General features: G+C 39.8%; 1 protein-coding gene across 1 annotated transcript in view; it reads right to left on the minus strand.

Moving 5' to 3' along the window:
- PTK2 (protein tyrosine kinase 2) overlaps positions 1–13,771 on the minus strand; it is a gene marked incomplete at its 3' end in the record, with an annotated part of 107,604 nt that extends 93,833 nt beyond the window's left edge. The window contains exons 1-2 of the mRNA XM_029087548.1: positions 13,611–13,771; positions 4,123–4,210 (exon numbers count right to left, since the gene is read on the minus strand). Coding sequence (XP_028943381.1) covers positions 4,123–4,210; positions 13,611–13,669 — 147 coding nt within the window. The remainder of the gene's footprint in view (positions 1–4,122; positions 4,211–13,610) is intronic.
- Between the last annotated feature and the right edge of the window lie 2,093 nt (positions 13,772–15,864).

The following is a 15,864-nucleotide window of genomic DNA, read 5'->3' on the forward strand; positions in this document are numbered from 1 at the left end:
TGGCTAGGTTGGATGAGGCTTTGAACAACCTGGTCTAGTGGAAGGTGTCCCTGCTGATGGCAGGGGGGTTGGAACTGGATGAGCTTTGAAGTCCCTTCCAATCCAAACCATTCTGTGATTTACAAATAAACATCAATACTTTAAACCTTGATAATAATTTTACTTTTCCAGAAATTTAACATGCAGAATTTACTTTCCTGCATCCTCAGTTGAACTTGCAAAATCCAGGAGCTTCCTTGGATCCAGTCCTCTATGGCTAAACTCATGGCAGAGGGATGGAACCAGATGATTTTTAAGATCCCTTCCAACCCAAACCATTCTGTGATTCTATGATGATTAGTCTCTTGATCAGAGCTCTCAGCTGGGACGTAGAATGACATTTCTTGAACACACAACTCTTCCAGTCAAGAGGAATATCCTAAGCATCAGCCTCTATCCCATCTCAAGTCTCAAAGCTGAAGTATGGCCTAAAACACAGATGCTTTGACAAACTGCATGCTATCAGTATTGGTATGACTAATTCTGATATTCCAAACAAGTTCCATGGTCTCCCCCCTCACACTCACACACACACCAATTTTAATCCTTTGCTGTGCAGATTGCAAACAAGAGGCACTCTCATGAAAAGTCTCATTAACTGCGCTGCTTTTATACTTCCAATTAGAACAGCTTACGCCCACTGCAGATGGCAGAACGACCGCCACCGATTACAGACAGCTCCACGTCAAGCGACAAACAGTTCTGGTCATAGGTTCTTGATTTGTTCAAGATTCTTGAAAATAAAGAATATCCAAAACAAAGAAAGGTGACAGAATCCTTAAAATAGTCAAAATTAATGAGGAAAAAAAAAAAAGATTTAACATATTAAGTCTAAGCTGAGAAGACTTAAATGCTCAATGCATCAGTGTAGAGGGCAATGCACTCAGTGAAGTGAATGGGAGTAATCATGCATGTGGAGTTACAAACCTGTGCCAGTTTTCAGTTTAACAGCCTGGTAATTGTGGTTTGGGTTAACTGGATGAATAAACCGTGACTGTTGACAGTGATTAAGGTAACATTTTGTTATCTTTACAAATGTTCTGTGCTTTTCTGGAAGAGGAAGATCACTTGAGGATTCAGTCTCTTACTCAGATTTGTAGCTTGTTTTTCAACAATACCATTGCTCTGCAATTCAAAGTCAAGAAAATAATTACACTTTCTAAAATCCATGGACAAATCATGGGTGACAAGAGGTCACCATATTTCTTTTCCTTCTCCATGAACTTTTTAATTTGATGTTCTACATTTTTAATAAGTCAGACAACATGTGTTTAGATGTTATCAAGTTAGTAACAGGTTTTTAGTCTCATCTTGGGGAAAAAAAAAAGATTCAATCATGGGCAGCATCTGGTCTTCAAGATATTTTTTTCCTCATTTATCTCACACAAGAGACAGCAATGTATTTGACTTTTACATCTATAAAAGCAAATCTGATTATAGAATTGTTATTCTGTTGGATGCTTTTTAATTCTGTAACTGGGTCCTATGGTCATTATACATAACAGTTATTTCCTTGCAGAAAGCCCAAGCTATCTACGAGGGCGTGTCTGTTGTTCTTGCCTATGTACAACATGATGTGTCTGACTGTGAGCTGTGGTGAGAAAAAGAGAATGTTAAAATATTGAGGGAATGACAATGAGAGAGGAACAGAATGTGAAAAATCACCTTTCCTTCTTTTTCCAAATCCTGCTCTGTTTCAGGTCTGTTCTATGATGCAGCATTACTGCTCCAGTTCTTTTCCTGCCTTCTTCTCCTCAGCCACTGGGGTTGCCTGAACACTTTACCAGATGAAAGTCATTGTCCTAATTTATTCAAGAGGCCAAGTGAGACTTATGGAGCAAAACAGAATCGAGGACAGAGAGAGAGAGTGACAGCTTTGAAAAGTTGTGTACCTGATTTCCATGACAATGAAGATCCAAATACCTTGCAGCACCCCAGAAGGAAGAACAGCGACTTTTGAAGAACTGGATTTAGAAATACCTCACGATAAGGTGGAGAAGAAAGGGGAAGAGAAAAAAATTGTATGGTGTGCAGAGCAAGGAGACCAAGAACCTCTGATTTTCATTTTATAGTAGAACTAGGATTCAGGACATTGTTAGGTACACGTAGCTGTCATTTTTAAAAATGCTGACCTTCATAAACCTTCTTGCTATTCTGATACACCTGTATCTGTTTCTAATGATTTCCCTAAATTTATTTTAAAAGTGTTTCACAGAAAATGCTAAAAATATATTACTCTGGTATTTTAAATCCCTTGCTTGAAAGAAATAGTTCTCTGAGGCACAAATGAGAGGATGCTGCAGGCTTCCCAGCTCTTGAACAGGTAAATGCTGGAGTTCAGGAAACTCTTGAACAGGTAAATGATGGAGTTGAGGAAATTACTTTATCATCACCCACTTTTCCATCGTGGAAAACACAAATCTATGTTTAAAGGAGAAAGTGTGAAGAAAGTCACTTGTGCTGAAGTAAAAAGGAACGTGATTTTGTTATTTCTAGAAGAACCACTGGCACTACTAAAAAGTCACCAAAATCCAGATATTTTCAGGCTGAAACAAGTATATCACATAAATCCGTTAAACTAGAATGCTAAATCCAGATAAGCACTGCACTACAGTTGTCTTAGAAGTTAAATCCATTGTATATCAATACAATAATTTCATCACACATTAAAAAAAAAATTAAAAGTCATTTACCTAAGAAAGACATGTCTGTGTACAATAAAGGATAGAAGGTATTTGAGAAATGAATAGGAGCACACTAATCCTGTATTCTGATTTTGGTTAAGTACTGGATAGAGGGGAGAATTATGTTTTCTTTTTAGAAATTAAAAAGAAAATCCAACCAGAATTATTGTTTCCTGGTTCCTCAGGTGCAAATGTGTCTGTTCACAAGGGCAGAAGAGTGCCACGCTTTGGACCAGTTATATCCTAATTTTAGGGGATGTTAATCAAGAATTATGGTAAACCCCAAGCAACCAACCTAAGATCAGGATGTTTGTGAATGTGGCAGAGACACAACAAAAAGAACAGCAGTCCATGGGAATAGTTGTCCTCGGGAGAAGCCTTTGGGGTTTGAGTAATGTCATCAGCACTTTGTGGTGTTCCTTTGACACAACAAAATACATCAGGCAAAAAAAACCAAACCCTATTTCAAAACAAAACTCCAGAGCTTTCACGGTGTAGTACTTGAGCTCTGCCATTTCAGCTGATTTCACAAGCCCTCTCCCCCTGCCTCTCATTCCTACCTCATTCCATCCCTAGCATGACAACAGTCCATAAAATGACTCCTTTGAATAATCCAGATTAAAATTAATCCTCCATATAGTAGTATAAAGTCTTGATTAAAACTATGACATGAAAACATACCTGGTTGACAAATTTGTCACCATTAGTAGCACAAACTTTTTATTAAGCACTAACAATATTTCATTGTATGAACACAGACAGCACCATCCAGACACTGGAAAAGATCCACCTAATAAGTAGCCAGTAAGTTTAGGTTTGAGTTTTCAGAGATGCACAGATTCTTAGAGTTAGGGAATACTATAACCATTCTATTCCAGACTTCTCTAAAAAATAGCCCCATGAAGTTTTACTTTGAGCTTGTCAGTCTAAAAGCAAATTAAAATTATTTAAGTCAACAAAATGAAGATTTAGGTGCTTAATCTATAGAAACTTTTACTAATCAATAAGAGATATTAAAATCAAGAAAATAACCCTAATAATATAAGTGGAAAAAATCATTCTATGGTTGTAGTGAAATCACCCACTTATTTGCACATTTAAAAAAATAAAGAAATTCAGCAATTTAATAAAGTGTGAGAAAACTGTAAGAAGTGAGCCAAACAACAGTAAATTTTATCTGAGTTAAGAACACAACTGCAGAACTAAGTTGTCTTTGGAAAATATTCCTCACCACTTCTCAAGGAGAAAGAAGCCACGGGTTTCATGCCCTTTCTGCTTTATACACACAACCTTAAATTTTACCAATTTTTCTTTCTGCAGTAATGTGTTACCTGCATAAACAAAGCCAGAATTTCCCAAATCGATGCCAGCAAAAGCAAAGTAGTAGAACTCAACATACCTGCTGATAGAAAAAATTTAGAGTTGGTTTGTCCTCAGTGAACTGGTTTAGAAATCCTTTTGGCAAATATCGAATTCTCAATTCATATCTGAAAAGCAAGAAAAAGACAATTAAACTGCTGAGACAAAAATAATAATCAAGATTTCCTCACAAGTAAAAGACGTGAGGAACACGTCTTTTTGATGTGTTTGAACACGTTCAAACTATCTTAAAAATAAGGATAAAATCAAAACAAACTCTGAAAACTAAAGGAAAATTTCCTCTTTTGACTTCTCAGGGAACTAATCTGGAATGCAGCACCTGACATTTCATAAAGAGGTTTACCAAGGACCTTTGTACTAGAAGCAAACATAAAGCCCTGCTGCCTTCTCAGAGCTTCAGGGAGGACTGAAGCATCAAGACTGGGAGCAGATAAGCTATCAGGTCCACATCCATGGGAAGGGAGGCCCTAATCAGGTGATGACAGCACATGAGTTACCATAACCACTGACCTGACCCCCTGGCAACAGTTTTTATCTTTGGTTATCACAAGCATGGTACTTAAAATGCAAATCCCACTGCCCCAAGAGTGGCAACCAGTGTTACTCACCAGGAAACCACATCCTATAGACAAAACAAAGGCGTACTCAAGGTACACCACTCTGCTCCTTCTCTGATCAGAGCTGCAATATCCACCTCTGAATTGTTGCAAAGGTTTTGAAGGGATTTCTCTGCAAAAGGTTTTCTGCTTCCCTATTCATCATCAAGATGCATGTAAAAGCCAAATGAACCAGTTTCCAATGTGACAGTCATACTTTTCAAGTTAGTAGTATACCACAGAGTGAGGCAGATTCAGAATTAGCCTTCATTCATGACCTACACCAAATTTATATCCCTTCTCAAACCCTAAACTTCTGCTTCCAATCCCTAAATTTAGTATTATTGCTTGTCCTGTGGTAACCACCCACAATGTCTGACACACTGAATGCTTCCTCCTCTAACACTTTCCTGCAATGAAATCCTGATAATGAATGTCCTCATCCCTCTGGCTGTGCCAATACAGCATATCCTAAGCATAAAACTTTTTTCAGCCCTTCCTCAAAATAAGTATATTTAACAATCTACTCATGGTGGCAAGAGCAAATATTGCAACAATTCAATCTGTTGGTTTCAGCAAAACAGCAGGACAAGAACTTATTTTCAGCAAGTGATATGACTGTGTGCAATCAAGGTTTATAAGGGGATTTGATCAAGTTACTAGGAGTTACTGCTGCTTAGGATTCCATTGGAAACAGAAGTTGCAGTATTCTTCTTTGCTTTAAAAATCACTGAAAATGTATTTTCCTGTTAGAAATCATTAAAACAAGGAAAACAGTAAGAAACTGTAAACATATGCACACTTGCTGTATACAAACTAGGAATATTTAGAATGAAGTTTTTTCATAGTACAGCAAGTTTATTTCATAAAGGAAAATGCATGCCTAGTCTTCCTGTGCACAGAAAACATGCTCTTAAACTAAAGAGAGTCTTCAGACTGTAGGATATACAAGAGAGGTGGAGAACATCTGAAAGAGGATAGATTTAGATTTGATATGAGGGAGAAATTTGTTATGATGAGGGTGGTGAGACACTGGAACCAGTTGCCCACAGAAGCTGTGGATGCTCCATCCCTGGAATTGTTCAAGGTCAGGCTGGTCCAGGCTTTGATCAACCTGGTCTAGTGAAAGATGTCCCTGCGCACGGCAGGGAGTTTGGACCAGATCATCCTCAAAGGTCCTTTCCAACCCAAACCATTCAATGATACAATGACACAGACAAGTATAAATAAAAAAGGATTCAAAGTCAGAGTTAAGACAAATTCTCAAAAATTACTCTAACTGAGAAGGCAAATAGAATCACCTTCTATTGCTGATGGGTGTTTACATACCATGATACATAGCAGGTATCTAGTTATTCACTAAAATTTTACATATAAGCCAAATTGTACCTGCTGGTGTTTATGTGCTAGAGAGAGAAAGCAGTGTGAGCACTGTCCAGCAGGAAAGCAGAGCCTCCTCTACTGCCAGATCCCCTCAAACCTACCGCTGAACACCGCTGCAGAGACTGATATGGAATAAAACAAATTTATGTAAAAAATTACTTTTTTTTTCATCTATAACCTGGTGTATTTTAGTTGTTCTTGTACATTTTAAGATTAAAACCAATACTGGTCTCTGAAAACTACCCTTACTGATTTCTCATCATTTCCCAGATGTATTTTCTCCTGCTATTCTCTCCTTGTCCTTTATCTGTTTCTATTCAAATTCCTCTCCCTGGCAGCAGGTTTCCACATCACCTTCCAAGCCTCGCTGCATGAAACAGCAAGTAGGAAAAAGCGTATTCAAAAGTGAAGATCCAACCTCTGAGCAAAGAAAAGTTGACTGACTTGATACTTGAAGGTGACTGGTTATCCACATGCAGTACCTCCCAGTTAATTAAAACACAGTTTAATCCTTTCCCACTGGAGTTACACTTTGTCAGATCACTGGATGTTAATACAAAATCTGGTACCTATTCTATTATTGCTCTAATAAATTTTGTGTAGCAAAGGCTGACGTGCAACTCAAGGGTATTACCATGGCACAAGAGAATTTATAAATCAGACACTGAAGTCAACTAAGGATAATTCAGGATCTTGCAAAATAACACTGGCCCCTTTTCTTGGGCACAAAGCTACGGCTTTGCCTGAACAAATTTCTACATACTTGGTTTGTGTACATGTCCTCATTTTTGCTAGGATAGTTAATTTTCTTCTTAGTAGCTAGAAAGCTCTGTGTTTTGGTTTCAGTGTGGGATTTGTTATGAGAAGAACGTTGATAAGGTCCAAGGACACCGTGTTTGGGTGGTTTGCAAGTGCAAAGGACTGGGAGGGGGGAAGTGCAGTAATTAGCAAAACCCAGAATTGGCATTTGGATGTGTCACTGAGATATTCCATATCACAGCACCTCATGTGCAGTATATTAACCAGGGATGACTGGAAAGTGGGGGATTCTTTCAGGATTGCTTGGGCTTGCTCTTCCAGGATTGTGGTTTCTGGTTCGGGGTTCCTTTTCGCTCCTCTGGGATGGCTGTTGGCGGGTGGTGAGCAATTGTACTGTGCATCATTCATTTTTATATATGTATATTATAATTATTATCATTACTATTTTAATTTTATTTAACTCTAATTATTAAATTGTTCTTATCTCAACCTCCAAGACTCCTCACCTTTACCCCTCTAATTCTCACCCCGATTCCCTGGGGGAAGGGGGTGTGTGTGTGCGAGTAGCTGTGTGGTGTTTGGCTGCCAGCCAAGTTAAACTACCAGGGAACAAGACGGGACAGAAGCACACAGCGCTTCTGGGGGACAGTTCGTGGACAAGGCATTTTCAGTGACTGCAAAGTGAAGAAGAATAAGGAGGGAGCAGCAGCAGAGGGAGCCCGAGGCCGCAGGAGGAGGAGGGCAGGAGGTGCTGAAGGTCCGGAGCAGGGATCCCCTGCAGCCCTGAGAGACCCCGCTGGAGCAGAGACCCACCCTGCAGCCCGGGGAGGGCCCCAGGCCGCAGCAGGGGGGTATTTCCTGCAGGAGCTGCGGCCGTGGAGAGCCCGGGCGGGAGCAGGGTGTCCCTGAAGGACTGCAGCCCGGGGAAGGGCCCGCGTTGGAGCATTTTCTCCCCCTGTCCTGTTGAGGAGCAGGAGTGAGAGGGGCTGGGTGGGGGTCTGGCAGCCAGCCAAGGTCAACCCACCACAGGGGTGTCAAGTGCCTGAACAAGGGGACCTTCTAAATCCTGGAAGTGCTGTGAGTCACTGCATGTGTTTCAGACATCTTATCTAACAGTGTATACTGAAGATGGGGTTGAATTTTCACACCATACAAATGAATCCTTCATTTCATCTCCTAATGCACTCAGAACAAATACTGACCGGCAGTCACTCCACATCACTCAGTCATCCTACAAGTCAAAAATCAGAGACCATTCAGGTCTAAAGAAATGCATGTGGAACTGATCTCAGACCTTCAGCAGCGTATGTATTGCCTCAGTCACTCTGATCTAGACCAGGATATAGAACATCTTTACTCTCTGGGATTAAAAAAAAAATAGGAAAAGCAATCTTTCTCCATACAGGGTCCTGTCTTCTTAACTGAGGAGCCATGAGAAGTACTGGTTTTTTGCAACAGGATCTCATGAGAAAATCAGGTAAAACAAAACAGCTTGGCTGGGACAGTCACTGAGAGTGACCTTCATTAACTATTTATAACCTAATTTCTGACTGTGCCTATGGGAATGAAGAAGTTGACAAGGATGGGCTTGATTTTCAATATCCTCTAAATCTACTGTCTTTGAAACGCAGCCAACTGATGAGGATGACAAGTCCTTTTCTCACAAACCAGATCTGTCTTTTGAGCAAGCTGAGGATCACTTCCCTGATGTGTGATATAACCATAAGACTCCTATTCTACTTGCTGCTCTGCATCTATACTGTGGTATAGATGTTTTGATGCACACTATGGGCCTCTGCTCAGACCTGCAGAAAGTTGGGCATCAATAGTTAACAAGTTGTATGATGAAGTGACCTTTCCACAGCATAACATACACTACTGAGCAGTTCTAGGAGCTTCTCACTGAGCAACGAGCACTAACTGGGAAGTTGGTGAAGCCAAAAGAGGAAGGATGATCCAACTCTTAATATTTTGTGACACTGAAATCAATAATCTCACCAGTCTCAACCACACAGGTTGCTTCCAGCAGGTTCACATTCAGTTCACATCAGCAGAAAAGGAACCAAAAAAGAGAAGAAAGGAACAAAAAGAGTAGACAAAGGAGGGAGAAAATAGCCTTGTGCGAGTTTAATGAACTGAATCAGCTTGCTGAAGGATCAGACAAGCATTAAGGCTCATGGAAGAAAAGGGAAAGGACGGGATAACTGTAAGCAAAAGAGGGGAGAGGACAGACTGTGGAGAGGAGAGGTACAGAGCTTTTAGTCAACTCATTAAATCATTCCGCAGGTGGTCTGGCCTTTGTGTCAGTGCCAAGGCATTTGCACTGCAGCTATCAAAACTTATCTTACAGGACTGCTAAGCACTGGGGCTTCCTTTGGGGCATCTTCTACCTGTTAGAGCCAAAGCATGAATGCTGCCTGGTTACAAGGACCTGCTTCACCTACAAACCTGAAGTATAGAAGTGGAAGATGGTCACCCTATGGGGAACAATTTGTTACTCAAATCTTTCCATTCTCCCTTGTGGGACTAAAGAGAGCAGGAAATGGAACAGTGTTTTGGCACGTAACAATTTTGGAGACAGAAAGGATAGCTGCTGTGATTGCTGGTGAAGGCTCAGTATTATCAAAAATGACCAGGGTTGATGCTATGATTTAAGAGTCCCACATGCCGTTAACCCTAGTTCACCTAGCTGTAGAGAGGAAAGATGAAGGTTAATGGAGGAAGGCTCTTTCATCTTTCACCCTCGTGCCCCTGGAAACATCCATCCAACATTACAACATCCCAGAATCGCCTCGACTGGAAAAGACCTTTAAGATCATCCAGTCCAATCATTAACCCAACACTGACAAGTCCCCCACTAACCCATGTCCCCCAGCACTATGTCTACACGACTCTTCAATCCCTCCAGGGATGGGGACTCCACCACTGCCCTGGGCAACCCCTTCCAATGCCTGAGAACCCTTTCAGGAAAGAAATTCTTCCTCACATCCAATATCAGCTGCCCTTGGCACAACTGGAGGCCATTTCCTCTTGTCCTGTCACTTGTTCCTTGGTTGAACAGACCCACCCCCACCTCTCCCCATCCTCCTTTCAGGGAGTTGGACAGAGCCAGAAGGTCTCCCCTCAGCCTCCTTTTCTCCAGGCTCAACAACCCCAGTTCCCTCAGCCAGGAACTCATCACACTTGTGCTCCAGACCCTTCTCTAGCTCCGTTGCCCTTCTCTGGACACACTCCAGCACCTCCATGTCCTTCTTGGAGTGAGGGGCCCAACACTGAACCCACCACTTGAGGTGCAGCCTCACCAGTGTCCAGTACAGGGTCAGAGAACTACCCTGGTCCTGCTGGCCACACTATTGCTGATCCAGGCCAGGATGCCATTGGCCTTCTTGGCCACCTGGGCAAATTATAATAATACTACTACAAATGAAGATTAATTTTTCTCATTCAAAAGTGAGTTTAATGCATGGCCAGGTCTGCCTTGCCAGCATAAACACTAAGAAGAAACCTAAAGCAACCAAATCCACCCCAATCTTTATTGCTTTCCAATTAAAAAGCCCTGGGATTTTGTTTGTTTGTATTTCACTTGTCATCTGACAGGTACACAGGCCTTCATACAAGCAAATGTTTAAGGAACAATTAACAATTTATGCTACTGTAAGATAAAACCCAACAGCAGCAGCGTTACTGGAACTGAGTCATGAACAAACTCTCAGGCTGCATTTGGAATTCTACAGTTATCCTAAAGCAAATGTGTGGAATTAAACTGAAATAACACGATGCTCCTCTCGTGCTAAATCTTGTACAACTCAAAGAAATAAGAGAGTATTATGTGATGTGACACAAACCACAGCAGTCTCCAGAATACTTCTTTCCTGAACAAACTACTACAGACAAATAAGCAAGCAGTTCCCATAATTACAACTCTGATCATTTTTGGCACTATGATCTGGACACGTTCAGAATTTTCTGATGGTGGGCAGAATTATCTTCATTGCTAGAGAATAAAATAAAATGGAAAAAGGGTATTTTGTTTGATACAGTTAATTAACGAAAACGTTCCTACAGCAAACGTACAGTGAAGATGTAGGCACAGTTAATAGAGGGCTTTTATCTGCATTTTAGGGCCAGTCTTTCTCCTTTGTAGGAAAAACTGAAGTATTAGGACTTTACTAGTTTGTTTTTTTTCTTTTTTAAGCTACAAGATAGTTCAAACCTTTCCTATCTCATGCAAAATTCAAACCTTTTCTTAGGAAGAATGTCAAAGTAGTATATAAAAGCAAACATGAGGGTGGGAAAAAGATACTTCCAGTAAGCAATGATTCCCTGTTCGTCTTTTGCCACGTAATTGAGGTTATCCACTGGCAGTCTGGCAAAGCTAAATGGTGTGTGCTCCTACAACTGAACTGTTTGCCACAGGAAGAGGGAAGAAAATTTGAAGTGACAGAATTTTGGGTGACCTAGTTACCCTAAAGTCCACTATTATTTACTCTTCCTAAGCTCTTAACTCCAGCTGTGCCTTCTGAAGCAGAGTCATATCCCTATTTTTCCCCTTCACTAGCTCATCCTCTGCAAGATGACAGACAGTCCAGCATCAAACAAAAGCCGAGTATATGGGAAATGGGTTTTATTCTGGTAACTTTTGTGCACAACCTACTGAAAATCATTGTAACTTCTCGTATCTGGATTAGTCCACGAGAATGTTTGAGATCTAATTTCTGAATGCCATGAATTTACTGCCCTTTTTGTTTAAATTATTTAAAAAAAAAAAAAATTATACAAGAGGCAGTTACTGGTTTAACACTATAGGAAGCTTTTTATTTAAGAAGCATTCCAAGACTTCTCTCCTTTTCCTAATCTAAATATTTTTACAAGCACTGTCATATGATCTTAAACGCTCTGTGTTATGGTATTACAAATATGACAGCAGCGTTTTGATTATGCACAGCAAAGCTCCACGGGTTTAAAAGGTATGTCAGGCTGCATGTATCTGAAAAAGCATTAAATGACACTCTGGAAAGGTATTGAATAATTTACATCTTGCCATAGCTCTTTCACGAGTATTTTATACAACTCCTTTCCACAAACTTCAAAACAATCATCTAATTTTGCTTTGAAAATTGATGATCTTTGTTCTGCAACATGTACAACGTGAGTCGTACTGTCTAATAAAATTGGAACTGACACTTGTACACTGTGTAACATATTTGCATAGCATAAATTATTCACATCTTATACACAGCACTACTAGCATGGAAAGGGTTCAGGAATGCTCTACTTCCTAATTTGTGATTTCACTGTACTATCAATGAAAAATTTCTTGTAAGTTATGGAAGGAAAAATATTGACACACAACCCAGAAACAATAAAGTGTGACATGCACAGAAGAGAACGTGCAACATTTCTGAAACCTATGTTTTAAACATTCCTCATTTGTTTGAATTTGTTGTATTTGTTAAAATCAGGTCCCTAAAGAGAATTTATAAAGTGAAAGTTGCCAACTGTGACATCTGCTAGTACAATAGTACAATTTTGCAAGAAATTAAGTATAGGCTATTCACAGTAATTCTGCAGAAGATATGTGTAAGCCTTTAAAGAATTAGCAACTTTTGCACAAACTGTGGTTATGAGCATAAACCACAGAAAAACATGCATAAAATTCCTGCAATGAAGTATAATAATTTATAATATTTTATATAACAATATATAAGAGTAACTATAGTAATTTACTTTTTGGTGTTCCCACATGAATTTAGTACAACATTTGGTATAATGATATTTTAAAAACTCTGAGCTCTCTATCTTCTCTAGTAGACTATTGTGTCCTGCAAATAATTTTAGTTTCCAAATAATTTTAGTGTTCCAGGAAAGTGGACAATCTTTCCCTTCTTCATCTCCAGCACTATATCCTCTCCTGAGCATGCACCATCAGTTCTTTGCCTTTTCAGCTTACTCTCTTAAAAAGCTGAAGAAAACTCAACCTTCAACAGAACACAGGTCACACCACTTACTTCAACCAACTCACTGGTGTCATGAAAATATATCAGCAAATGTACCTAGGTAATAATAATAAAAAAATAAAATTCTGCAGTTACTTTTCTATTGTTCATGGCTCCTGGTATAACTGAGTAAGATCTCAGAAGAAGGGCAGATGTCACTCCTCGCTCTGGGCATCAATTCATTATCCAATAAATAGTTTGGCAACTGAAAAGTTTTACAGCTGCAGAGGGATAAACTATTTGCTGCATTTTATTCTTTCAAAATTACATTTCTCCTACTTAAGTCTACATATAAATAGAACCAGTACTTAATATTTTCTTGTTTTTATTTAAACAAGAAGATTTATGCTTTTAAATCCTTAGAGGTGTGCTTATGCCACAAATAGGAAGAGCATTCTGTCCTAAAACTTTTCAGGATGACAAAATCTGAGATGGGGCTGGTTCACTAGATATATCACAAGTTCTGCAGATTTTCAGGACACATGGCTAGGAGATTTCTGTTCCTACTTCATCCCAGGTTACACTTATCTATTCTCTTCAGTTTGCAGGAAATCCCTTACAATAACAACAATCCCTTAAAGCAAACGAAACACCACTTGCAGCTCTTCAGGAGAAGTTTAGTGTTTTGGGTTTTTTTTTTCCTCCCCTGTTCCACCACCTTTATTCCACCACAAGATCTTCCTTAGTAAAGCAAATTATAGAGTAGCTTTTTAAAACAAGGCAAAAAGACTTCTATGACTTGATTTTGACACTGAACAGATTTATACTCTTACTTCCATTCTTCTGGAGGGTGGGCTAGTTCAAATTTCTCTCTCACATTGGACACCCCCATGTCCAGGTGTAGCCAGTGAACCTCCTCAGACTGCAGGTGACTGAGCCGTAACCCATAGCAGGCCACATTTTTCACTTTGTGACTGTCCACAATCTTCTGAATTATACCCTAAAAACAGAGAAACATACACTCCTTACAAGCTGTAAAATGCAATATAGAATCTTTTAAAATTCTACAGTAAGGCTTTCAAATATAACCATGTCATACCTTATACAAAATACTAAGCAATAAATTAGATACCACCTTTAGGAAGAATACTAAACATGTTTAATTTTAAATTACTTTTTCAGACAACCTTTTACAATTTATGGTTTTAACGAGAATGGTTTCACAAAACATCAGGGAATATGTTTCCATGTGTCTTATCAGAATTAAGCCACTGTTTCCTCTATGTAAAAGAGAGTAACATAAAATTCAAAATTAAAAAAAGCATCTTTGCGGATGAAAGTGAGACGTATTTATTCGGAAAAAATCTCCCATCACCTCTCTTTAAAAGTCACTCTTCATCCAGAGTTGGAAAATCATCTTTGACTTTCATCCTATTTAGTGCCTCAACAGCCAGGATTTGGTAGATCACGTCACAGCCCGTTGGTTTCCTTCCCCCCCACTCATTTTCTCCTGAGATTCAGCACAGATCCTTTACAAAATGAGGAAAGAGATAATTATTTGGAAGACTCTCAAACAAAAGAAATGTCCTACTTGTTTGTCCTGAGGTAAATTTCAGCATCTCAGGATCTCCTGCCTGAGAAAGGAACCTTTCAAACAAACAAACAAAAAATTCCTAACAGATTGTCATTTCCTTTCCATATCAGACCTTAGAAAGGTCTAACACACTAACTAACTAAAATTCAGATTTGGTAGCAGATCGTGGATTAGCGACCTTTCAGGTGCAGCGTGCCAGGCTGTCCTGCTCTCATCCAGATTAGAAAGCCAGCAGGAGATCAGAGCTGCTGCCTCACAATGTGGTAGAAGGTAAGGCTTGTCTCTGCAAGGTCCAGAGCTTAGAGCTCAGCAGGAGCAGGGGCTATCACTACTCCCAGACATTTCTTTCAGGAATCCACGGTCCTTTCCTTCTGATCCTGTAATGGTCTGAAAATTTCCTACTGAAAAAGCTCATGTGTGAGTGCACGTGTATAAACACACACATACACATAGATACACCTACACACATACCTGTACACACACAGAGATGCACAAGCTGCTGATTCTTGCTCAGTATTCCAGAAAATATCAACATAAAGTCACTGGCAAGTTCTACAGGAGCCTGAGATGAGCTATTGGAATTAGGCAGAAGTTTTTTGTTTTATTGTTGTTGGGGTTTGTTTTTTGTTTGTTTTTTTAAATAGGATGTTGTTCCCCCAAAATTATTATTTTGTATCCCAAAGAAATTGTTTAAGACCTTGATTTTGCAAGTTACACAAGCAGAAAACACTTAACTGCAAAAAGAGAATTAAGGAAGCACTAAATATGAATAGAGGGGGAAGATGACACATGTAGGAGTAGAATCATGCGTTTGGTGAGGTGATAGCGAGCTGTTAGATCAGCTCACACATCTCATCCAACTGCAACCTTTAAATAATCTTCCAGAAGCAACACAGTACACTGGCAAATCAAAGGTTTCAAGTGGCACTACCAGTTGGCAGCACCACACAGATCAACCAGCAACAGCAGCCAAAGGTGTCCAAGGTGCTGGGACAAAGGTCTAATGCAAACAAAAGTTACTTCCCTGAGGGTAAGTTGGTAAAAGAACTGAAGGAAGAACCACAGTGACCAGAGATGGATGCTGGGGGAAGAGGCGACACCAGGCAAGTACATACGACACTTCCCCTCAGTGCTCTCCCAGCCTCTGACTATTTTTATCCGTGTGGATTTCCTGAGCCAAGCATTGTTTCTGTCATTCATCAGCCTTCAATGAAACTCTGCTCCAGTTACTCATCCTGTCTCCTCTGAAAGCAGTTAACTTCTTGTAACCTTCCCCAGCAAGTTCCAAAGATCTATTATCAGGGCAGTGAACAGTTTTAAATCCAAATTAAACATATTGACCACAGCGTACAAACATTTGTTAAGTTTGTTTCTTGCCTGTATTTAAGGTTCTTTGTATCAGTTATTGCAAAGGAGAACAGTTGCCTGTATCCCAGGAAACACACAACCACCACCAAGTACTCTCAGAAGTGACAGAGGCACATTTAACCTCT

Source organism: Antrostomus carolinensis, unplaced genomic scaffold (genome assembly GCF_000700745.2).
Source record: "Antrostomus carolinensis isolate BGI_N321 unplaced genomic scaffold, ASM70074v2 scaffold12991, whole genome shotgun sequence".
In the NCBI taxonomy this organism is placed as follows: domain Eukaryota; kingdom Metazoa; phylum Chordata; class Aves; order Caprimulgiformes; family Caprimulgidae; genus Antrostomus; species Antrostomus carolinensis.